Source organism: Argiope bruennichi, chromosome 1 (genome assembly GCF_947563725.1).
Source record: "Argiope bruennichi chromosome 1, qqArgBrue1.1, whole genome shotgun sequence".
Lineage (NCBI taxonomy): Eukaryota > Metazoa > Arthropoda > Arachnida > Araneae > Araneidae > Argiope > Argiope bruennichi.
In genome coordinates, this window is record NC_079151.1 from 81,808,853 (window position 1) to 81,833,925 (window position 25,073).

General features: G+C 27.8%; 1 protein-coding gene across 4 annotated transcripts in view; it reads left to right on the forward strand.

The window, feature by feature from the left end:
• Positions 1-25,073, forward strand: part of LOC129976668 (QRFP-like peptide receptor) — a 247,660-nt gene that overhangs the window by 217,471 nt on the left and 5,116 nt on the right. For 2 of the 4 annotated variants that reach the window (XM_056090390.1, XM_056090382.1), the window contains exons 4-7: positions 6,618-6,875; positions 8,894-8,992; positions 21,005-21,167; positions 24,158-24,294. In XM_056090390.1, the coding sequence (XP_055946365.1) occupies positions 6,618-6,875; positions 8,894-8,992; positions 21,005-21,167; positions 24,158-24,267 (630 nt within the window). In that variant the 3' untranslated portion in view covers positions 24,268-24,294. The remainder of the gene's footprint in view (positions 1-6,617; positions 6,876-8,893; positions 8,993-21,004; positions 21,168-24,157; positions 24,295-25,073) is intronic. The other 2 variants (XM_056090372.1, XM_056090366.1) reach the window with 1 other exon arrangement.

Genomic DNA, 25,073 nt, shown 5'->3' on the forward strand with positions numbered 1-25,073 from the left:
TCCCTGTCACACTTGGGAATTGATTATCTACGTGAGTATTATTTCAATATTATAGAAGATGAAAATCAGAAAAAGTTTCAAAACTACTCTGAATAAAAATTCCAAATATTTTTTGAAATACATTCAGAACATTTTATATGCAATGTATTGTTTCCAAACAACACTGAATGAGATAAATGTTCATGTCCATTGGACTGAATAGAATTTGAATACGTGCGACCTCTCACGTTTGTGACAAGATTTGATTTTCTTTCCAATAGAAACCATTTGCGCAGTAGATTTTCTTATTACGCCGAGTAGTGAGATAGAATTTGGAAAACCATTTTATTTATTCCATATTCATTTGGTTGCTTTGTGTCAGTAAAAATAAGAAATTTTACTTTGTGATCTAAAAGAAATAATATTACCTAGACTATTTTTATTATAAAGTTTCTTATTATATTTTATAATTATTTTTATTGTGTAATATGTTTAAATACTTAACTAATCAATATCATAATAAAAGACTTTATTTTTAAAATATCATAAGAAATTAGATGCGTTTATAAAAATAAGATAGCATTTCTTCTTACCTTTACTTACCTTTTACTTATCTTTCATAATCTTTAATAAAATTTCTCTTTGTGGTGTTCTTTCTGATTTAGCTCTTGCTGCTTATTAATGCAGTTTTAAAATATCGTAGTCTGTTAAGAAAATCCAAATATGCAGGATATTCCAAAAAAGTAGGACAAGTTTTGGTTACCTGTATTTTGCAAAGGCATATACTTCCAAATATAATGTTTCATGAAATTAGATGGAAAATTGTACGAAAACCTTTTATTTTCTGCAGATGTTGATAGCAAACATATAAAAAAATTATATTTTTATGCATCCCTCGTAGTGTAAAAGTACCAATTAGTAATATTTCTTTCAAATCCATCTATGCATATATAAAATGTCACGTCTCTGTTTACAAAATTTGCAGATATATTCTGATTTTTTCTTAATTTAAAGGCAGCTATCACGAATGTGGATGAAAACATTTATCTTAGAAATGTAGCTTTATTTAGTACAGAAAAATTATCATATGCAAACACTAGAATGCGAATCCAGAAAGTAAAATTCTTTTCTAGCAATTATATGCTTTCTAAAAGAGTGAAATATTTCAGTAGCAAGAAATGCTTAGAAATGCTGACGATTTATGCTATATGTAATCTTAAAGATGTACTAGTGGTAAAAGAAAAAAACAAAAATACATCGTTTTCGGAATTCCTATCATCTTTAGTAAATGTCTTTAAAGATCGATATAATGATAACAAATTACAGAAACCTTACTTCCCCAAGGATGAATGGGAAAAATGTAGGTTTCTACAAATAAAACAGAAATTGATATGTTGGCTAATTTTTCAAGTTACCAACATGCTAATGAGCGAAAAATCTATTATTATTTGCATTATGTCTGACCTAAGGTATGTAATATATTTTACAATGTTCTGTATTTATGTCACAACTGATGAACTGGCTTCACACATATAGAAAAGATAGTGACTTTGTAAAGATGTCGAAGAAGGCATTAAACCGTTCAGAAGTATAGAAAACAGATCTAAATCAGTAAATTTGTCTTTTATTATTTCGGAAAATTTATAGATAGAAGTTTGGAATTTTGCATTTTCACAAATGAATGTAAGAATTAGAGTGTTTTTCGCTATAGAGTTTGCATAAAACGTTTTTGCTTTTATAATACCCCACTATATATATATATATATATATATATATATATATATATATATATATATATATATATAATGATATTTTAAATCTAATTTAAATTTAATTAATTTCCAAGATTTTATCTTAATTTAGCCCATAATAACTTCATTCTAAAAATATTCTCTTATTTCGTGATCTAATTCCACTTTCGGTTTAATTAATCCCTTTGTAAAAATAATGCGCCATCTGTACTACGTATTAAATGAAAGTGATACGTTCGGTGCCCTTGAAAAGGTGCAAAAGGTCACCACGTGTATTGAATTGGCGCGTGGCCAGAAATCCTATGTTATATAAGACTAGTGATAATTTGTTTCGAGCTTCTTTCTTACTTCTGCTTTAATGCAGAAGTAAGAAAGAAGCTCGAAACAAATTATCACTAGCTTTGTAAATAAATTGCTTTCCCGAGATGGATATTAAAGAGAGAATAAAACGAAATTAAAAATAGAACGTCTCGTCATATATATATATCACAGAAATGGCATATTAATTATGTTTAAGTCTGTTAGATATTACACCTCATTTACATATTTATATTAATGTTATTGAAAATTCTATTTTTTTAATCGCATGGAAATATTATGTTTACTTTATTACCAGGATTTAACTTTCTTATATTTTTTCGTTTTTCTCATGATGAAGAGTTTGAAGTTAATTTTTACTTATTTAATTAATTATTAATGATACTTAAAATTTGCACCGTTTTTGCATTCTTGATGACATCTCACTAGTGTAAGACTCTCAGTATTGAATTGTTAGTCAATCGTTTAGTTTAATTAATTTTTTATTCCCTATGCGTGGTAATGAATTTAAGAAAAAATATGATTTCAGGATTTTATAAAATTTATAATAATGAATTAAAAAATCAAGACTAAAAATTAAAAATAATTAAATTAAAATTTTGCACTTTTGGATATTAATTAAAATAAGTTTATAAAAACTATTTTCATTAAATTTATACAATGGATTTCTTCATGGAAAATGAAACCGAATATCACCAGTCTGTATTTTTTCGCAATTTAGCCTTGTTTTATATATAGAAATTTTCTAAGAATAATGAATCATTAAAAAACTGCTAATTCTTTTTCAATATAATTATATTTTGATGGCATTTTTTTTTTCTTCTTTTTAACATAATCAATTATTTATTATATATATTTTTTAAAAACAAATTTCTAAATTCCATTCGAATATATATATATATATATTTTTACATCTGAATATAAATATTAACTGTTACTTTCGAATAATTATTGGCAATTTTACAAATGGAAATTCTGACTGTTAATACTTTTACTTTTGATGAATTTTCAGATTGCTTTTAATCGGTTACTTCCCAGTATTTATTGTATTTCGTTACATTGACCGAATATCCACTTTAGAAAGTTTTTTTCCTATAAATCCCTGAACTGCTTCTTTCGTTTTAAAGCACATCATCTATTCCCTTTATTTCAACATCCTTGGGAAATTGCTTTGTCCAATTACAAATGTTGCTTCTACTTCACTGGTTGATAGGCATCTGAGAACAATTCGATTGTTAAACAAGAAAATTCAATTATTGCTTACTGTCAGCAGGTTTCTTCGAAGTAGGCAATATCACACCCTGAGGGGCAACTTGTTTCGTGTAGGCATTAGGATAAAAGTATTGGGTATTGCGAAAATTGTTACATTTTAGGAGAAAATTAAGATAAAGTGGTTGTATCATTCCCAAAATTCATGGAACTAAAATAATAGCAAATATGATGCACTTGTTTTACTACATTGGAATCATTTGGATTCATTGAACAACAATAAAGGAAAGAGATTGTTATGTGCATTTTATTTTTTTATTCTTAACAAAAATCACATTTATTCTATCTATCATTTAACATTTATTTTATCACATTTATTTTATCTATCATTTAAATAATAGATAATTTTAACCAAAAAAAATTGAATGCTACTTTAAATCAGGAATTAAAATTATTCTTAAAAATAAAGTTTCTGATGGAAAAATTGATAATAATTTCTTTAATAGTCAGTAGCAAAAAAATCTTATGATCAGGTTTCAATAACGCAGTTTATTAGAATGTATATTTATTATTGTGTTATGACGTTTGACAACCAATACAAAGAAATTCTTTAGACATCCTGAAACTCAGTTAAACGATAGCAAATTTTAACCGAGAAAAATAATTGTATGCTACCTTAAATCAAGAATCAAATTATTCCCAAAAATAAAAATTCTAGTAGAGAAATAGTTAACAGGTTCTTTAATAGTCAGTAGCAAAAAAAAAACTTATGGTCATGTTTCAATAATGCAGTTTATTAGAATGTATATTGATTATTGTGTTATGATGTTTGATAATCAATACAAAGAAATTCTTTAGATATCCTGAAACTGAGTTAAATGATAGACAATTTTAACCGAGAAAAATAATTCAATACTACTTTAAATCAGGGATCAAAATTATCCTCAAAAGTGAAATTTCTTGTAGAAGAATAGTTAACGATTTCTTTAATAATCTATAGCAAAAAAAGTTAGTCATGCTTCAATAATATAAGTTATTGGAATGTATATTTATTATTGTGTAATGAAGCTTGACTATACAAAGAAATTCTTTGGGCATTCTGAAACTCATTTATTTTCCAACTTGAACTTTTTTATTACTAATTTTAAATTTAATTTTGATTATTAATAATTAAATTAGAAATTCATTTTTCGTATCATTTACATTCATTACCAATTTTATGGATAATTATGATGTTATCGATAATTAGAATTATTAATAATCAGTACGAGTATGATTGGTTATCAACCCCGATACATTTTATTTCCTTGCAAGAAAATGGTGTAGATACAGATATATTCTTTCATATAATGAATCCAAAATTAATGAAATATGATTTGGAATTTTAAACTAATAGCAATTATATTTTGCTTTAATTACTATTACCAAACAATTATGAATGCCACTGAATATTACAAACTTTTTCTATGAATTTCACAGAATTTCATTTGAGTTAAAATTTTAATAATGGAATAAGTATTTAATCTAAATATAATTTTTTGTTATTATTTTATTTATTACATTATTTTGTGCACTATATAAATGAATGAAAATGTATATTTTGATATCAGCTGGCTAAAAATGCATCGTTATCTTTTTATTAAAACCGTTTACTTATATAATTTCTGTTGGCATATCAGTATTTCTGTGTAAAGTTATTATGCAAGGGAATTAAAGTTACCTATGCAAGGGAAGAGGATAATCTAATTTTTACTCAGAAAAAATCGTAAACAATTTACTAAAAAGAATTCTTTCTCAGAAAGAGTGGTAGAATAGAATGGACGTCATAGTTACCACGGATACTTTTCAACACTTGAAAAAAAGTAAAATTTAAAGTGTGTTCTTAAGTGTTTGTTTTAAGTAAAGCAATTTCCTCTAAGCAAACAAGACTTTTTTTATAGGATTTGCATGCATTTAGAATGTCTTGAATGTTTGAAAGGATAACAAAAAAGAAAAGCTTTTTTAAATTTGATTTTGCTATTTGAAGCAGAATGACTTCAGTTTATGATACTATCATTTACTTTGTAATATCATGTTTCATTGCATTCTTAATATCAGCTTATTTATTATCTTAGATATAGAAATATGTCCGATGTTAAAAGCCATTGAGTTTCATTCTTTCACATATACCTCTTCATTATTCAGGTGGAAAAAGAAAATAGACAAATGTTATTCTTCTGAAATTTATTAGTTCTCACGTATATTTCAAAAATGAAAAAGAAATTTTAATTTGTTATTTTTTCCAATTATATATACAATAGTTGCTCAGTATGAAATAAAACGCTTATTAAACTTAAATAGTTGATTTGATAAACAAATTTTAAAGATATCTAATATAATTTTTTATTTCATTCACTTATGAATTAAACTTTGATTGAAATTCTTGACGGAGATTGATTTGTGTATATACTTACCAGCTAGGTGCTTTTATTCAATTTCAATTTTTGTTTTAATAGAAACAGAATAGAAATAGAATTCAAATAATTCAAATAGATTGAATAGCGGTTATGTGTGAATTAAAGACAAAAGTAGAATAATGAATATAACCAGAATAAGTAATGTGATGAATAAAACTTCTATAAGTAATATGATGAATAAAAGAAAAATAAAGATTCCAGATTAAATTGAAGAATAAGTATAAGTGGATGATGATAAGTGGATTTAGTAAATAACTATGAGGAGTGGATGATTGTGATAAAATAGATTTATGATGAGGAGTGGTATGGATTCAATCAAAATTTAAATATCATGGGAGAAAGTTCGCATGAGATTGCAAAAGAGATTTATTATAGGAATTTAAGATGGAAGAATCCTTTTGTAGTATTTTTGGTGACACTACGCTCATGAGTTAATGGGTTTGATTTGGTTTGGTTTGGTTTGGTTTGGTTTGGTTTATGAGGTTTAATGGCACAAGAGCCAATCTTGGCTAAACTGCGCCATACATATGGTTAAAAATAAATCATATCCAGCAACAAGAGTAATATTTAAAAATTAAAACACAAGTTCAATGAAACTATAAATATAAGAAAATGCCTCAAAATATGAAAATAAGATATAACTGGTAAAAAATTACAAAATTAATAAAAAGAACGCAATTGAAAAAAGGATTAAGATTATCCAAGATAAATATTTATCATATACACATAAGAAAGCGAATATCTTTTAAAAAATTAAAAAGTTTTGGGTGGTGTTTTTCACCCACCAAGTCCTGCAAAGTTAATGGGAGTAGAGAACTAATGGTGGGATTTGAAAGCATGCAAAAAGATTTCAAATTGGTTGTCAAATCAAACTAATTATTTGATTTGATTATTTTTTTTTTAGTGGAGAGACTTTGTTGAACCTGTTTGCGCTGAGGAATGGCCAAAGATTTCATACTGGGACAAAGATCTTCATGAGTGCAGACAGATAGAGCAGTATCGCTTCACGTACTACATTACTTGCAGCATTGTTCTGTACTTCATACCCATAATTGTTATGATGACGGCCTATTCTTTGATCTTGTGGAAATTGTGGATATCGGAAGTACCAGGGGAAAGACATGCAGCAAATATCAATGTGCAATATAGAGCCAGGAAAAAAGTAAGATTTTATTCGGTATATTTTAGGTGTACAATTTTCTTTAACAAGATTATTTGACAAAATTAGTTATGCATCATTTTTTAACTTCAAATTATATTTTTCTCATGCAGTTTATTTTCGTCAGTAAAATGCTAAAACTTCATAACCGATGAAGTACAATCTAGAATAAAATTTTCTTCAATGAAATTATTTGAAGCATAATAATCCGTTAAATTTAAAATTTTGTCTTATTTCTTTAGCTTTTAGGATAATGAAACAGATTTCTATTTTGCTGAAAAGTATTTTATTTCCAGTCAAGCAGTCTGTTTTTAGTTAACAAGAAGACAATAATCTTTAAATGGGCAAATTTTTAAGACAAAACAAATGTAAGATATTTTTCTTAAAAGATAATAAATGACTCTTATTTATAAAATAGGCACATAAAAAGTACTTCAGTTCTCTAAACTTTCTTCCAAAATTCAGATTTTACGACGATAAGTGTATTTTAGAATGTTTATATATATATATATATATATATATATATATATATATATATATATTTACACAATTGAGATAAAGAAATAGCAATATAAATTTAAATAAAAGAAAGAATGAAGCTATTAAGGGTTAAGAGAAATGCGCAATCATAGAAAATATAACAAAATATTTTTCATTATAACAAAAGCCTGCTTGATGGTGGAGTAAATATTCAAAGACATTTTCCATGTTTAAAATAAATATATATAATAGTTAACATTTTCTAAATTTCTATACTTTCCTTTTTTGCTATCGGAATTGAATAATTTTTATCAATGTTCGAAAAGCTTTTCTGGAGATAAATTCTTTTATATATATTAGACAATATTAACAGTTATTCTATATTTTCAAAGAAGGACGAATTTTATTCACTGTTTAAAGATATGCTTCTTTGCATCTAATATAAAGTTCGATGAAAGAGTAACGCTCCGTTAATGGTAACTCATCATTAGTAAGTATTAGGAAAATGAAATTTTTTTATGCGGAAACACTGACTTGTTTTTTGGAGATGTATCTCATCATTTAATTCAGTGTTTGTGAGTCATCTTTGTCTCTACAGCAGGAATGCGCGTTTATAAAGCTTTGAAAGTTATCGTAATTCAACTTTTCCTGACATGTATCGAGCTATTTGTCATCTCGAAATATTTTCCGCACAGTTAAACTTTCAGCCGTGAACAGAAATCCAGTGATAGGAGGTCCTGATTGTATGGATGTTATAGTACTAATGTTCATCTCATTTGTAAATCTCAACTGTGAAGTGCACAGTATATGTTTGTTTAATCATGATGCAATTTCATGTCTGATGCAGGTAATTATGGTCTGTTTATTCGTAAGATATGAAGCAATTTGCTTAAGGGGGGATATATTTTTTTTCTTTTGTAATGGTCGTTCTTCATTTGACAAAAGCAGTGAAGGACATATCATTTTGAAATGAAAAAGGATTTCCTGATAAATTTGTTTATCTATCTGACAAGTCGTTATATCTTTTACTACAGAAATCCTGAACAACTCCCTACCAAATCGATCCAAAAGAATTCGATCGTTTCTTCGATTACCAAGATATCTGGATTGTGATTAATTTTGACTTTATAGGAGAATTTGGGATAACATTAAAAAATCTTAGAAATAATCACCATGATTAAAATATTGTAATATGCATTGTTAACTGTCAAGATTCAAGTTTGCTCTAAATTATTTTACTTTTTAAACTGTTTTGGTAAAGATTAAAGGCTTTAGTTAAAACATCATTGTAGGGAATCGCTTCAAGATATTGTCAGCTAAAATACCAAATATTCTGAAAAATGTTTATTTAAGTCTTTTAGAACGTATAGTTACATCTTTTGGACATGCAACATTGAAATATTTTTCAAGAAATGAATTTGTAATAATTTAATCTCACCTAAAATTTTATATAAAAAAATTGCTTACAATACAAGTGCTTATAAAAACCTTTCTTAACATTTCTTGTTTGAAGAAAAGTTGGTGCCTATTTTTTCTTGTAGGTCATCAAGATGGTCTTGGTTGTTCTGATTGCGTTTATTATCTGTTGGACTCCAATGCAAATACAGATATACATCTCAGCACTTCAGAGCGAAGCCCAGGTAATGATTTAATTCTTTTTAAGGTTTATAAGAATATAAAGAAAACTCATTGTTATTTACAATATATTATATTTCAAAATTCATATTAATTGACTAGTCATGCAAGTATTCTATATTTGTAAACTTTCATAAGATATTTATATATTCCTAATGCATATAGGGTGATTTAAACGATTGAAAAAAATATTTATTTTCAATACTTTATCAAAAGTATTACATTTCTTGTATTGAATAATTAATATGCAATTTCCACGTTTCAATACCTTTAATAATATTATAATCATTATAATATCTCGTATTTCCTTTTGTATTATTGTTTGACAACGGATTCTGAAACCCTCTGAGCTTTTGCGCATGCAATAGGATGGGTTTAATTCGTCAAAATAGGGGTAAGAGAAAAGATGAAAGGAGGGGATGTTTACATTTAATAATAAAATAAACTCGGATTACTCGCAGACTGAATTAAAATAATACAGACAGAAACGACACAATTTTCCCATACACGTGAAAAAGAAATTGAACAAAAAGGTATTTGATAGGGTGAAAATCAAGGTCAAAGAATGACGAAGAATTCCGGAAATGCGCACCTCCTTCCACGTCTCTCCCTTAATGAGATAGAATCGTTGAAAAGTGGTCGTCTCAGAATACTGAAACGAACAGTAGTTAAAATGACCTTTTATTATTTTCATCAGTTTAATTTTTATGTAATTTTTTAAACATGCATCTTTTATAGCAATTTTAAGAACATAAAATGTTGACATCCAAGCTCAATTCTATTCATTGTCCATTAATTTATTAATTTTTAGCAAATTATTTTAAATAAAATGTTCCGTGTCAGTGAAAAATGATTTGTCTTGCATTGTTTTTCAATTATTTTTTTTTCACAAATTCTTTTCATGATGCAGAATTTCTCTTAATCTAATATTAATGAAAGGAAATGCTTTCAAATGTTTGGTACATATCAAGTAAAAAAAACTCTTTGAATTTCAAATAATGCATAGCTAACATGCTCTGAGTCTTTTGTGCCCATAAATGAATTATTGCTCTTTAAGATTATTTTATGAAATAAGAATATAAATAACAGTAAAAAAAAATTATTAGTTTGCTAAAAAAATAAATAAATAAAATTGCACTTTTACTTATGCTATTAAAAAGCTTGATTTAGTCTGCATATCGATATTTTTCTATCCCGACTGTTCGCCATTATTCAGAGGTTTTGGTTTCTAATTCCTTGAGGCAAATACTACTGTTTGAAAAGATTTTAAATAACTTCCACTGAAATTTTTTCTCTAGAATTCAATATATTAATGCATGTGAACTAATTCAGTTCTCTCTAAACTTTTTGAATAAATAATAAATTTTCCCCTTTGGCAATCTGTTTATTTCATTTTAGATTTTAGATTTTTTTTTAATCCCTTTTTATTTATATAATTTCTTTTCTACTTCGCTACTAAATCTTTTATGTTTTTTTTTCTACTGAAATCTTTTATGTTTAGAATTATTTCACATGAATTTATTGATGTGACGTATTATCGCATTAATTTACATTTTCACAGAATTGTACATGTTTTAAAATGAGACGTAACGAAATAGAAAATAAATAAAATAAGTTTTTGCAAAAATGATTACAAATTATGAACAATATTTTAAAATTGATTTTCTGCATGCAATCTTTTTTCCCTTAGAATAATAATAGAATCCATTATTCCAATTTATTTTATTTCTAGATAGTATATTGTAAAATAGATCATGATACTCTGTTACAAAAAAATTTATTCAAAAGAAATGTACTCATCATAACATAAATAACTAAATTTTGAAAACAAGAAAATTGAATTTATTTTACTTATCAGAGGAAACCTATAAGAGATTTCAATCACAAATGTTTTTTTTTTTTTTTTTTTTGCAGAATTGCTAAACCTAAAGTACATTTTTAGAAGGTATGATACATTCTTTATGAAAAAAGGAACTCAATAGATAATTTAAAGTTAGATTATATACACACGATTATTAAAATGATGGAAACATTTGTGAATAAAAATTTAATAAGAATGCGCTTCGTAAACTTTAATATATAATCCTAGTTGTCAGCTTTTTAATGAAAAAATATACAATTCTAGTATGAGGTGCTTTACAGAAGTTGGGTATATCTTGGGCTTTTGTTAAAAGCTTAAAATGTCAGATTTCCCATACTTTCAAAGAATTGTAAAGGACTGACTAGACGTAGTAGTTGTGACAGAAACACACCATATTTTAGGTGTTTTAAAAGATACAAAGTTCTGAATGAATGAAACTGATGGGTATTGAATCGGGTTATGACGTCTAAAACGAAAACAAAGGCAACCAAAGTGCCCTCAGAGCAGATTAAGCATCTGGAATCTCCTGTGTCAATAATTACAGCAAGCACCTTCATAAACAGAGAATTTACAGCAGAGCAAAAATTCCCAAGCCACATGTCACGGATGTTAATGCAAGATGTGGCCTACAGTGATGCCGCAACCACAAAACTTTGTCGATTGAGAAGTGGAAGAGATTTATACGGGCAGACGAATATCTTTCGCATTTTCCCCCAGAATAGAATGGGTACACATTTGGAAAACACTTACACGAACGTATGACCCTAATTGTCTCCTTCCAACTGACAGACATGCAGATAAATCTGGAGAGCTTGGAGAATGTCATGTAGTGGTTTTCTGCTGCCCAATCGTCATCCTGAAAGAAGGGATAACTGGGGAGAGAGAAACATAGAGAACAATTAGCTGATCAAGTCCCTCCTATGATAGAAACTTTATTTCCTGCAGTAGATGGAAATTTCCAGAATGATAAACTCCTATTCATGCAGTGGAGCGTCCACTCGTGGTTTGATGAACGCTATCTTGACCCGCACAATTCCCAAACCTCTATATAATCCACAGGTAGGAACTGTTTCAGAGCTCTCGTTCAATCTAGAATTGATTCCTCTACAAGCATCTCTTTCGGAACTTTCAAAGTTTATCCATAAGAATGGTACAATACTCCTCTAAACACTATTCAATACTTTTACGATTCGATTCTAAGGCGAATCCAAGCTGTATTAAATGCAAATAGTGGCCCTACACCGTATTAATAACGTTTCTTGCATTCGTTCGTGATTTTTTCATCATTTTGGTAACCACCAACATTTGTCAGATAAACTTCATATATTTTGGCTTCGGATACAACATTTTAAATATATCTTATCTGTGAAAACAGGCACATAAAACACAAACATGAAACTGACAGTTGTATATTTCTCCTTATGTATAGTAAAATAAGTATACTTCTAAAAATAACTTCAACAAACTTTGTTTTAAAAATATAAGATTTTGTATGTATAAAGTCATGTCGTCGAATTCTGGAATAACTGTTGATTAGCAATTCTAATTCTTTTGTACAATATTTTATTAGCCAAATATTCAGTTACAAAAAGTTCCAAGGCTGTTTAAAATAATTAATGTTTAAGATTAACTTATACAATTCAATGGGATTCTCATACATTGAACCTTCATATATCGAAATTCTATATGCACAGAGCGTTTTCTTGGAACCATGAAGTTTTATTAGAAAATTAGTTGCTGTAAATCAAGTAAAATTCCCAGGAAACTCAACTTTTTCATAAAAAAAGTACGTATTTCAGCCAAAAATTGCCCATGAATTTCTTTCATAAGAAAAAAATGAGAGTTAAATACTGAAAAAGATTTTTCTTTTCCTATTCATTAAATATTCAATGAAGATTTTTTTAATGAAAAGGCAATAAACGCTTTTCAGTCAATCAGGATTTAGAATTAATTTTTGTTCTTCGTATTCTTTTCTTTAACTATCTACAATATTTTTACATTATCTGCATTATTTTTACTTTAAATTTAGTTTAACTTTAGAATATTCATTGGGAACACGACCTCTTAAAAGAAATCGGTAAGTATGAAAACTAAATTCGGCTTAATAACCTTAGTAAAAATGCTTAATAAGAGCAAATTGGAAGTGATAGAAAAGGTAATTTTAAAAATTTTATTAAATATTTAAAATATTAGAACCGATAGAAAATGTAGAGTTAATATATTATAACCAAATTTGCGTGTTATAAATTTATTTTATCTAAAATTTATTTGATAGCTTAATTTTTAAGTTCTCTTCAAATCCAAAAAAATAAGGATACAAAATTTTGTTTATTAAGAATATGATGATAATTTTACAGTATATAAACTGTTCATCAAAATTTCTTTATAATGAATGTTTTTTCAAGAATCCCCAATATGATAGATAAAAGTTGAGGTACACTTCTACTAAAGAGATATTAGAGTCACAATAACTCAGTTCTTGCAAAAAATTCCTGATAAATTTTCCATTTCTAATAATTTATAAATTTTTAAGTTTGAAGAAAAAGGATATTTAATGGTTTAATTAAATAACTAGTGTTATTTTCAACCGAAACTCTTGCACTGTCACAACTATTTGCAATGCTGAAAAAGAATATCTCATATATCAACTTTTTGTATTGTTTGTGATGGTTATGTAACTGACAGAGAAAAATAGCCAACCATACAATCGACGACAAAATTGTTGGAATCCTTCCAGATTTTTCATAAATAGATAAAAGAAGACTTATGTTTGAGCGAAAAATGCATTTTTAGTTGTAAGAAAGCTGGAACCAAAAGCTAGTAGGATATCGATTTCTAACATAAAAAACACATTTTCAGAAAAAAAAAAAATATCTGAGGTTACAAAAGGCTTACTCTTAAAGTTACATAGTTAAAATTTTCCTTCAAATTACCAATGGTTATATACATTGTGAGGAAAAAAATATAGATTACACTTCATCATCTTAATTAATCTAAATAAATTAATTAAAATTATAAATTTTATTAATAAATATATCAGTAGATACAGTAGGGAACTTATTTTTATATACAATAGCTCGTTATGAATTTCATTGAAAATATTGTTATGATTATGCAGGACGTAATAAAAATATCACAAATGAAAGAGCACTCTTTAACTTTGTAAAATTATTTAAAAACAAATCAATCAAATATTTGGAAAGATTAACCCTTCACTACTCTATTCATGCGTTATATATATTACAAATTGTAGTATTTTTAAACTTATAATTTGAATGAATCTCCATATTAATTGCATTTATTTTGCTAAGAAAGATCTTTTTTGATCTCACATTCTGCCGTGTTAGTCTACTATTTAAAATATTGATTGGAATATAAAAAAGTTTCAGTTGCGAGACCTAATGGTCTTAAAATATTTGGCTTGTAAACAGGCTAAACTTCTTACTGTAAATTTGATACGGAAATATAACGGAAGTAGAAGCCAACTAAAATGCTTTTCTCATCATCTGACTTCGATTAAAATTCATGAGGCTTTCCCCAAAGCAGTATCTCTATTATTTCAAAACAAAGCTGTAATATAATTAAACTTATCTAATCGAATTTTTTTGTTGGGTGATGACTAGAGAAACATTTTACCACAAAATTTTAATCATACAATAAATTAATCATTCTTTTCCTGAAAAAATTATTATAATATAAGAAAGGTAATAATCATGAACTTACAAACAGGTATACCTGGCATACAAAAGTAACAGAATAAAACTCAAATTCATTATCGTCCATGCTACAAAGCTCTTATCTTCTGATTTGTTCTACTTCCTTCAACATGAGGGCCGCGGTGGCCTGGTGGTAAGGTCTCAGCTTCGGAAGTGGAGGGTTTCAGGTTCGTGACCCGATTCCACCGAAGAACCGTCGTGTAAGGGGGTCTGTTGCACGTTAAATCCGTCATGACCAAACGTCCTACCGCTGGCGTGGCGTGGCGTGGTGTGGTGTGGTGTGGAGAGGGGGGGGGTGCCAGCTCAGGTGTCGTCCTCGTCATCTGACCGCGGTTAGAAATTGTGAGGTCCGTCCCAAAATAGCCCTAGTGTTGCTTCAAACGGGACGTTAATATAACCAAACCAAACCAAAATCCTTCAACATGAATAGAATTTTCACAAAATTATATCTTTCACTACATCGAATTTAATATTTTTATATAATATCCTGATTATTGTGATGTCTTAAATGATCTCCTAGTTATTATTATCTCCTGAATGACCATTAGATAGATTTAATCAATGAAATACACTTGTCAGTATTTTTTACAAAACAAAATATGAACTTCAACACCTTTCCTTAATTTATTTTTCATTTCAGACTTTTCCCTCTATTTATTTTATGTCCTCTAATTATATGTCCTCTATTTATTTTTCAGCATTAGTGTCATACTGCTATCCTGATTACGGTAGTTTAAAAATATCATAAATCGATGTGAAATTAAATTCAGCCATTCTCAAGTAATGCGTTGTCGCTTATTTGAATCAATGCACCAACAAATTCCGAAAATGAAGGTATCATCTAATTAGATAATAGCGAAAACAACAAAGTGAGAAAGATAAATAAGCGAACCTGAACATAAAAATTGCATCTATTAATTCTATTTGTTTCTATGTTCCTAAACTACAAAATCTTCCTCATAAACAAGAAAAAATAAAAGCATTTTAAGAACCACCCGAATTATTAATACATTGGTGAATGGACCCCCCTCTTAAAATATTTTAAAATGCTCTCTAAACTTGCTTTCGGAGTATTCAGCACGAATCCTAAGGGGTTCGTTATCGGGTTACTTGGTTTCTAGAGTGCTTTAGAAATCGATAAGAATTTTTAAGTCTCATTTCATCCTGGACGTTCTACTTGTAATCTAAGCAGCTAGGAAGTAGATAACTAGAAACTCTATTTTAAGTATTTTCGTAAGGACCATACTAATTTCTGAGATTTATAGCTCCTTAAAGTTTTCCAAGTGAATCGTTTCCGTAAAGCGATAACATTCTCATAGATGTGCTGCATTTTCCTAAATGCATTTTGAATTTCAACATTTCGCAAATTATGTTACTCCAATATCTTATTTAATTCTCAAAATGAATTGTTCTCATTGGTTGCCAAGGAAAGGTGATTAGCTAAAAATTCGAACATTGAATATGGTACAACAAGCTAAAATTTGATTGTATCGTGTACGCTACTTCTTTTTATAGGTCAATTACGAAAGCCTGTGGCATTTTGCTGAGGCATAAAACAGAAACTATTATAAATACGACAATATATATACATATATTTAAGTAATTTATTTAAAAATATGTGAAGTTTGCTTTAGGAACTTACACATTTTTTCGTGAGATCATTTCATTCCAAAGTTTATTCAAATTTTAAACACCTTCTATAAAATCTTACACTTACATGTCAAAAATAATAAGCCAATGAATGAACGATGATTTTCATTCGTTGTTAAGAAAAGGTGATTAGGTAAAAATTCGAACAATGAATATGAAACAAAAAGCTAAAATTTGATTGTATCTTGCCCGCTACTTCTTTTTATAGGTCAATTACGAAAGCCTGTGGCGTTTTATTGAGGCTTAAAACAAAAATATTACAATAATATACATTTAAATATTTTTTTTTTTAAATACATGAAGTTTGCTTTAAGAATTTTCGAATCCTTTAGTGAGATCGTTTCATCGTAAAGTTTATTCAAATTTTAAACACTTTCTGTAGAATTCTACAACTGTATGTTAAAATTAATAAGCCGTTGAATGAAGCAATTCAAATACATTACAAATCATTAGGAAAAACCATGAGAGTTGACCAGCATTATTCACTGTTCAATTTTATTCTCACAATTTCTCAATTTCTTTCTCACGGTTTCGTATTTTTTAGAGATATCATAAAATGACAGAATACTCCAGCCTCAATAACTGGTCCGATTTATTTCCCACTTTGAAAACATAAATAACCAAGTAAATTATGCATAAAAATTAAGTTGGATAAAATTAATTTCCTGACTGATCATCAAAATCTGTTTGTAATAATTGTTATTAATAATTCCAATAGCTGTAAGTGGGGATTATATAATCGGTATTAATAAATTGAAAGTAAAATTAACAAAGTTGTAAATAAATCATATTTTTGCATCTAGAAAAGCAGACTTTCTAAGTTTTTTTTTAAGCTGAATAGTTTCATAAAACAAAGACTGCTCATGAACAGCGATATCTGTATTCTTTCTCTCAGTTATTAACAAATCTTTTAGGTCGATTCCTTATAGGAAGACAAGACTTTGGGAACATTCCTGTAGATCTTCACCGATCTAGTCTTTGTTCCAATATATATAAGCATAATTCTTGAAGCAGAAGGCAGTTTCGAAGACATAGAAGAGACATTTTATATTTTTAATTTCATTTTAATCCATCATTGGAAGGCAATTTATTTACAAGCAGGCGTGGACAGAACACGTCCACAACAGCGCGTAACAAAAGCAGAAGTAAGGGAGGAACGAAACAAATGATCGCTAGTCTTTTATAACATGGGATTTCCGGCCACGTGTCAATTCAATACTCGAGTTGATCTTGACAAGGGCAACTGATGGCGCAGTAATTTTTACACAGCTTCAGTTGAATTAAAAAGTGGAATGAGATCAAGAAATAAGAGAATATTTTAGAATGAAATAAAATTTAGAGAATTAATTTGGATTAAATTCACTTTTAAAATATCATTACATATATATATATATATATATAAAAACGTTTCACCATCTTTCGGTTCGTACATTCTCATGCATGTAAACGCGATAATACATAAACGCAATGATTTAAATAAATGAAAGTGTGTCGTTACAGTTGTAGTTTCATGTCAAGTTTTGTTGTGAATCGGCCTGAAAAAAAGCGCCAAAACACGTATTCTCAAAATAGTTTCAGTAAAAATGCTAGATGCATAACAAATATCTGTATTTTGTAACTATAACTGTAAATATTTTCTGTAATCTGTAATTTGTAAGTATTTCGCATGGCGTTAACCAATGCCATACAAATTATTCGTGGCATTATTCAAGGTCTACAATTTTATGCGGGGAGAAAATTAATCGGATGGTATGCGAGAATGTTTCCGGAAGACCATTCCCATTAGTTTGTGTGTAAAAAATTGAAGGAAATAAGTTAATCATTAAATTAATTCCTCCCGGCAAGCTGGAAGGGAATAAGCCTTTCCCTTCCAGTTTGCCGAGAAGAATTATTTTATTTCTACTTATTTGAAGAAGATGTTTAATGTACATTTTCGGAACTCAGAGTAAATATATTGCAAGGTAAATAAATTGCTTGTAAAAAACGTAACTGCAATTCTTGCTGGAAATAACCGGAAATGCCCCACGAATCTAGAAGCATTCATATTCCTTATGTTATTCATGAGAATATTGCATTATTCATAGGAAGGGAAACATTTCACCTCTAAAATCTAGAAAATGGTACTATATTCTTAGAATTTATGACAGAATCATTGACAAAAATGTTTTTATCATGCCGCACAAGTAAAGTTTCCTAAACAAGAATTTATTACAAACATATGCAAAGTACTGAAGTTTCAGAATGTAGAGAATTATCATATGATGCATTAGGCAATACGTTTTGAATAAGTGTCGAGTACATTTAAGAATTTTGGAATATTTTTCTTACATTTTTTTTAACGATTTAGATAGGAGAAAATGATGCTTTTATTTGTTTACTATAAAAAAATTCTGAGTTTAGAAATATTTTATAATAATATATTTACCATTTCGTTAATAAAATAATATTCTTCAGTCATTTTATCTGAGTAAGTTTATGATAGGTTTGTTTAAAAAAAATGCAAAAGAAATATTTTTTTTACATATTATGCAAAAAGGAATAATCCCTTTATAAAACTTCACTTACCATTTCATAAACATGTGATTTCATCCAAAAAGAGAAGCCGTTCATCTTGTTTATTTGCTTTTTTGTAACTTTTTCAAGAAAATCTAAACTACTATCTTATTATCTGCGCTGAAAATTTATATCATTTTACATTTAAAGAATCAGATAGCAATGAAAGGAGGGAACAAACTATAGGAGTTACTTCAATACAGACAGAACACATATTTTCGTTCGAAAAGGAAACAATCACTTTTATATTACTCTCTATCTAATTAAGGAAATGTAGTTGTAAGACAATTAATTGATAGGAATATATGCAGAGATATAATTAAATTAACGTATTGAAGGCAAGTCATAAAAATTGTGAAAACAAAAAATCAGAACAAATATGTATCAAGATGATTTTATCGTGCGAGAGCAGCATTCATATAGAATAATTCAAATAGAAAACCGATACTCTAGTTAAAGTAGTCCGTTCCCACAATTTCGCATTGTTGGCTAGCCAAGTCAAAGAGGCAGAAATTTTCCGGAGGTTACTAAAGCCATTTATATCGTCAAAGAAAATGTAAAAAATGCTAGCAATGCTAAGAACTTTCAATTAAAATAGAAATATCTTTATGATCCTAAAAAAATGAACATTATTAAAATTGTGCTATCATTTAATCTAGCTATGGGAAATATCTAAACGTGCAATTTATTAAATCTGGTGTAAATTTTAACTATAAAAGAAAAAATTCAAAAGAACTTATAAATTTTAAAACAGATATTCGTTCTATTGACAGGAACATATAAAGCACAAAATCTGAAACATTACAATATTTTCACAATGTTTTTTGGCATTTAGAATATCGAGAGAGAGAGAGAGAAGTAATTGCAATAACTTTAAAAAACATAATACACCAAAATATACTAGTCTGGTTGAAAACTTGCTTTCTAAAAAAATTATTCAAAATTTTTCATTTATAAATGTTGTAGATTTATAAATGTTATTAAGAGATCAATAAAGAAACCGAAAATAGTAACATAGTGAAACACCAATTTGCATTTATTTTAGTTGATGAGTTAATTGTTAATCTTAAAACAAAGAATATTAGTTTATATATAATTCTACTGATATTTTATTATAGTAAGAAGGTAATGGAGTATTCATTTAGATAACATAAACTACAGAAAATCTTTAAAATAACTTCTTACCAGACTTGATAGTTTCAGGTTTAGTGACCTGTCCTATAGAATATCTTATTCGATTTTTGTATTATTCTATTGTGTATGGCAATTTTAAGATGGTACGCCTTCCAATAAGCATTATCATATTTCAAAACGATTTTTACATGTCCAAAAATTTTGAAAACATATACAAACCATATTTTGCCATTGTTTGAAGAATACAATTGACGTTTCGCTTCATTGGAATTTTGATTAGCAATTTACGTGTTACCCTGCTTTCATTTATAAAGCATTAGTTTTCGTATTTGAATTTCAGACTCGTAAAAAATGTCTGTTTATTCCTCATGGATGAAATGCGCAAAGAGCAAATCATTGCAGTCATCAATCGTTTGATCCCGAGATTCTAATGAATCTTTACGTTTCAGATTTCCTTAAACCCAAGAAATGCATTTTTTGAATTACGGCTACTTAATTGAATATATCACTCTCTGTCCACATGTATGGAGTCACGATAACTCAAAAACACACAGAGCTACTATATAAATGAATATTGATATAGAGATTTATCATTAGAAATGTAAATATGTATTAATTTTTTTTATATTTATAATCGCATTTAATTACTCTTAAAAGACGAAAACAGATATATTTATAAATAAAAGTAATTTGGTATTTGATCTTTGGCCACAATTGTAAATAGTGCCAAATTTTGGTTCTATTTGCTGCAAAAAAAATATGAGTAATGCATTCTCACATTTTTTCATTATGTTATTTAAAACAGATATTCGTTCTATTGACAGGAACATATAATTCTCACATTTTTTCAAATGTCTCACATTTTTCAAATGTTATGACGCACAAAACGCACTATACTACGTCACTACACGCAGAAATCATGCAAGGGGAGGGAGGGGGTTCTTACCCTTGACGACTGTCTTGACTTTCGAGGGCCTGCAAAATTTAATTCCTATACGTCCAGGGGATGCAGATGCGAAAATAAAAGAATTTGGACAGAAGAAAGAATTACTGCAGCTGGTTTATTAGCGAAATTTTAATGTGGCTTTTTTTTTATTTTGCAGAGCGACAAATGGATAGAGCAGTACCAATGGATCAGCAACTACCTTGCATTTGCCAATAGCTTCATAAATCCTATCATTTATGGAGGCTTCAACAAGACTTTCCGAGAAGGATTCTGTATTATGCTGCGATGTGGATACAGGAGAGACAGATTTGCTCGAAATCGTGGGTCTTTATTTCTTTTTTACTAATTTATTCGGTACTGTTTTGATTAGATTCAATGATTTTGAAATCAGAGGCCTTTTGCAAATTCAATATACAAAAGCACACCTTAAGGAAGAAATTCGTTAAATAAAAAATCTACAAAGTTTAATTTAAATTGATTTGATATTATGTTAACACGTTGATTTACTGTCCCCCATATTCGTATGAAAGCAAAAATTTTTATTCAAAAAAGTATAAAATTTGAGACGAGTAGAGCACGACTGTTTATTTATGCTTGTTTTAACTCGTTGTTCAAGGGTAAATCGCCTGTAATTCACACCTTCTATCTAATTAGATATTCTATTCTCTACTGTAATTAAGAGATAGCACGGAAGTAAGTCTCCTATTAGATAATGGTTCGAATCACCGGTATAAATCTTGGTAGCGAATTTGGTAATTCAAATGTTTGCTCCCCAAAATTAAAAAAAAAAAAAAAAAACAGAAATCTATGAAAGTTTTGACAAATCTTAAACATATGAATCCACTGATAATTTTGATAAACCTGAAGGGTAAATTAATTTTTCTTTTGTAAAGTGAAATCAAACAATGTATAGTGCAAAATCTATATTTTCTTTAAATTTGATTTATTTAACTGAGATAATTCAAATGTAAACTTTTTTTCATCAATCTGTAATGCAACTTCATTTTCACTCAAACTTTAATGTTTTAGGATTTGTAGTCGCAAAGAAGGATTTGTAGTCCCCATAATGCAAAAAATTAATGGAAAAAGTTTATCTTTTCAGATGTAATATCCACGTATTATTAAAAGAAAATATAGAATGTTCTTACACAATCAACCCATCACAGCAATTCAAAATTCATTGATGTTCAGATTTGTTATATATTTTATAATGATATCAAGGAAAATGGTTTTCAAAGTCTTATAATCTAAATTCATAGATTATTACCATTCTAAACAATCAACCTGTTAACAAAGTAACTGATGAAATAATTTGAAAGTTATTGTGCTTTCTCTACACGAAATTTTTCATTTACCTATAATCAAGATAAAGTATACATAGTTAAAATAGTATTTTTGAGAAATAGAATAAAATAGTCGAACTGCAGGATATAAATATATAAAAATATTTAATTTGATAAAGAAACTTTGTATTTCATTTTCAGGAGTTATAATATAACATCAGATTACTTCTACATGTTGAATTTAGAATTTATAAAACACACACATATGCATATTCTTTAATAATATTTCTAAAAGCCAGATCCTCCTTGTTGGTTCAAAATGTATAGCAAAATTCATTTCCTCCTACACTTGTACTTTGAAATAGCCTAAAATGTCAGATGGCATCTTTTGTTAACATTTCTAGAAATTCGTAGAAAGTATTGCTGAATGTGCATTTTGTATGAAGTTCCAACCGACATCCAAATCTTAGCTGTAGGAATTTTGCAAATCGGGGAGACGGTTTTCTTCTTTATGTTTTTCGGACCTCCTTATTATTCTCTATTTTTTCCCCTTTGCGAGCTTTTCCAAACCCAAAACATTTTTTCTGTTCTTTTTAGTCCAATGGTTAAAAAATGTTTAAAACTACTATACGTACAATATTTTTATCTTACATACGAAAAATTATTTGATATATGATTTTACTAAAGAAATTCTCACACTTTAAATATCCTTCATAATATGAATGAATCCAATTAAAAATGTTTAATAAGGTGTAAAGTATTATTTTACTGAATCAACAAATAAGTATTTTTAGATATGAATAAAAGTTTTTATTAAGAAGCCTGTAAGCCCTGATATTAATAATGGAAAAAATTTAGAACAGAAAATTAAATTGCTCGAATATACGTCATATTTTCAAGGAAATTAAAATTCATCAACAATTTTATAAACTTTATATACATTTCAAGAATTAAAAAAACCAATTAATTTTGTTTAATTAATTAATTTAGGCCTAATTAATTCATATCAGTTATTTTTAATTCAGGGAAAAAGCATACAGTGATTATGAATTGATACACTAATTCTCGACAGTAAAAAACATTTTTCTTTCATTATAATAAGCAAACATTCAATAAGATTTTACTTTCTCGTAATACTGAGACACTAAAATCCGTACTCAGTAAATATAATAGATTTTTCTGGCCTTTATCGTAATAAGGAAGATGATTCAATTTGTTAGTCAGAATAAAGACAATTTCTAAAAACATGCTTTGATTTTTGTATTGAAAATAAGAAATTGATTTTATTTATTTCTTGTTTTTATTCTACTTTTTTATATTTATATTATATTTCTTTATTAAAAGCATTACAATTTGATATATATATTTTTAATTCAAGACTACTCGTGTTGATTCAAAATACGATGAAATGTTTCGAAGACATTGTGTTATGTAATGCCTGTCAAAATATTAATCCTATTAATATCCGTTCTGAAAATGTTGAAGTAGTCCATTGTCATCAAGAATAATTAAGTGGTAAATTTTTCACCTCTGGCGCATTAGGAAGTGCGAAAAATCGATTACAAACTTTACATTTACAAACCTAAAATAAAACGTATACGTGTATAATAATAAAAAGTAAAACGTGTATGAAAATTTTTGGAAGAAAGCGTAGTTTCTTTTTAGATGCAGGATCCAATCACCCAGTTGATGGTTTACTTCTCAGAATATTTGCTATTTAATTCCGAAGTCTTTGTGTAAAACTAATCAAACAAAAGTTGCTTTTTATCAAGAATTAAATGTAGTTAGCCGCCTTTATTTGCGACTCTTGTGTTCTCTTTGTGCTACAATGGCTTCAGTGTGTTATTGTTTGTGTTAATTTTGTTTGATCTTTCAGTTTTTCTTTCGTTGCATTTATTATTTTTAGTAACTGCTCTTAAAGACTCTGCTTTCATAAAATTTGTGTTTACTTTAGTCATGCTTTATTTAACTTACTGCTTTAGGTGCTTGTTCTTATGCGTTTTTTTCTTTTAATTGTACTGCTTTAGAAGAAAAAGAAGCGCAGTTTTTGAAAGTAAGCTGCAAGAATCAAATATTGGATTTGTTACGGATAGTGAGTAAAGGACTGAACAAATATATAAGACAAAATGTGCACTGAGTCGTGAAGATGACTGATATATTGAAGGTAATATAATTATTGACAAGAACTATCAAATATCTTGGATATCTATAGATCCAAATTGTTACATGAAAAGACATTCAAATTTTTAACATCAATTTATATTTTAACAAATATTCAGCAATTTTACTGCATATTTTCAGCAATTTTACTGCATATTTTCAGCAATTTTACTACTTGCACCAAAATTCCCAACAATATTACGATGCCTTCATGATATTATTCGGCTTTCAGAATATCGAATAATATCGTGGAGATTTCGTATTATATCCTAGAGTAATATAGTACTTTCTTCTTACTAAATAACAATACTACAATTATTATCTCTGACATGTCTTTTGAAATCACTGATAATATAAGAACAGTAATCTGTTATTATGAACACGAATATACTAATATGCTAAGTACTTTAACACTTCAAAATACTTCTGATATTAGTAAATATTTCAATAGTTTCCAGCAATAAATTATTTCTTAGTAGCCTAATTTTTCCTAATTAGCCTCTTTCGTAGTGTGTAAGGTTTTGATTTATAAGCATTATTTAATTATTACCTACATATATCCGAAAATCCTATAGAAATTCTATTTTTCTATTTTCTAGATATTAATAAATAAAGTAATATTTACTTATTTACTACAAGCTTTTATTTTTAAAAATGTAATATAAACCTTTAGCACTGTGTTACAATTTAAAATAACTGAAATGATTACTTTCCAAATTTTGGTTGGTATAGAAGTCAAATTAGATTTTTGCAATTATATAAAATACTTTTTCAACTGAAATT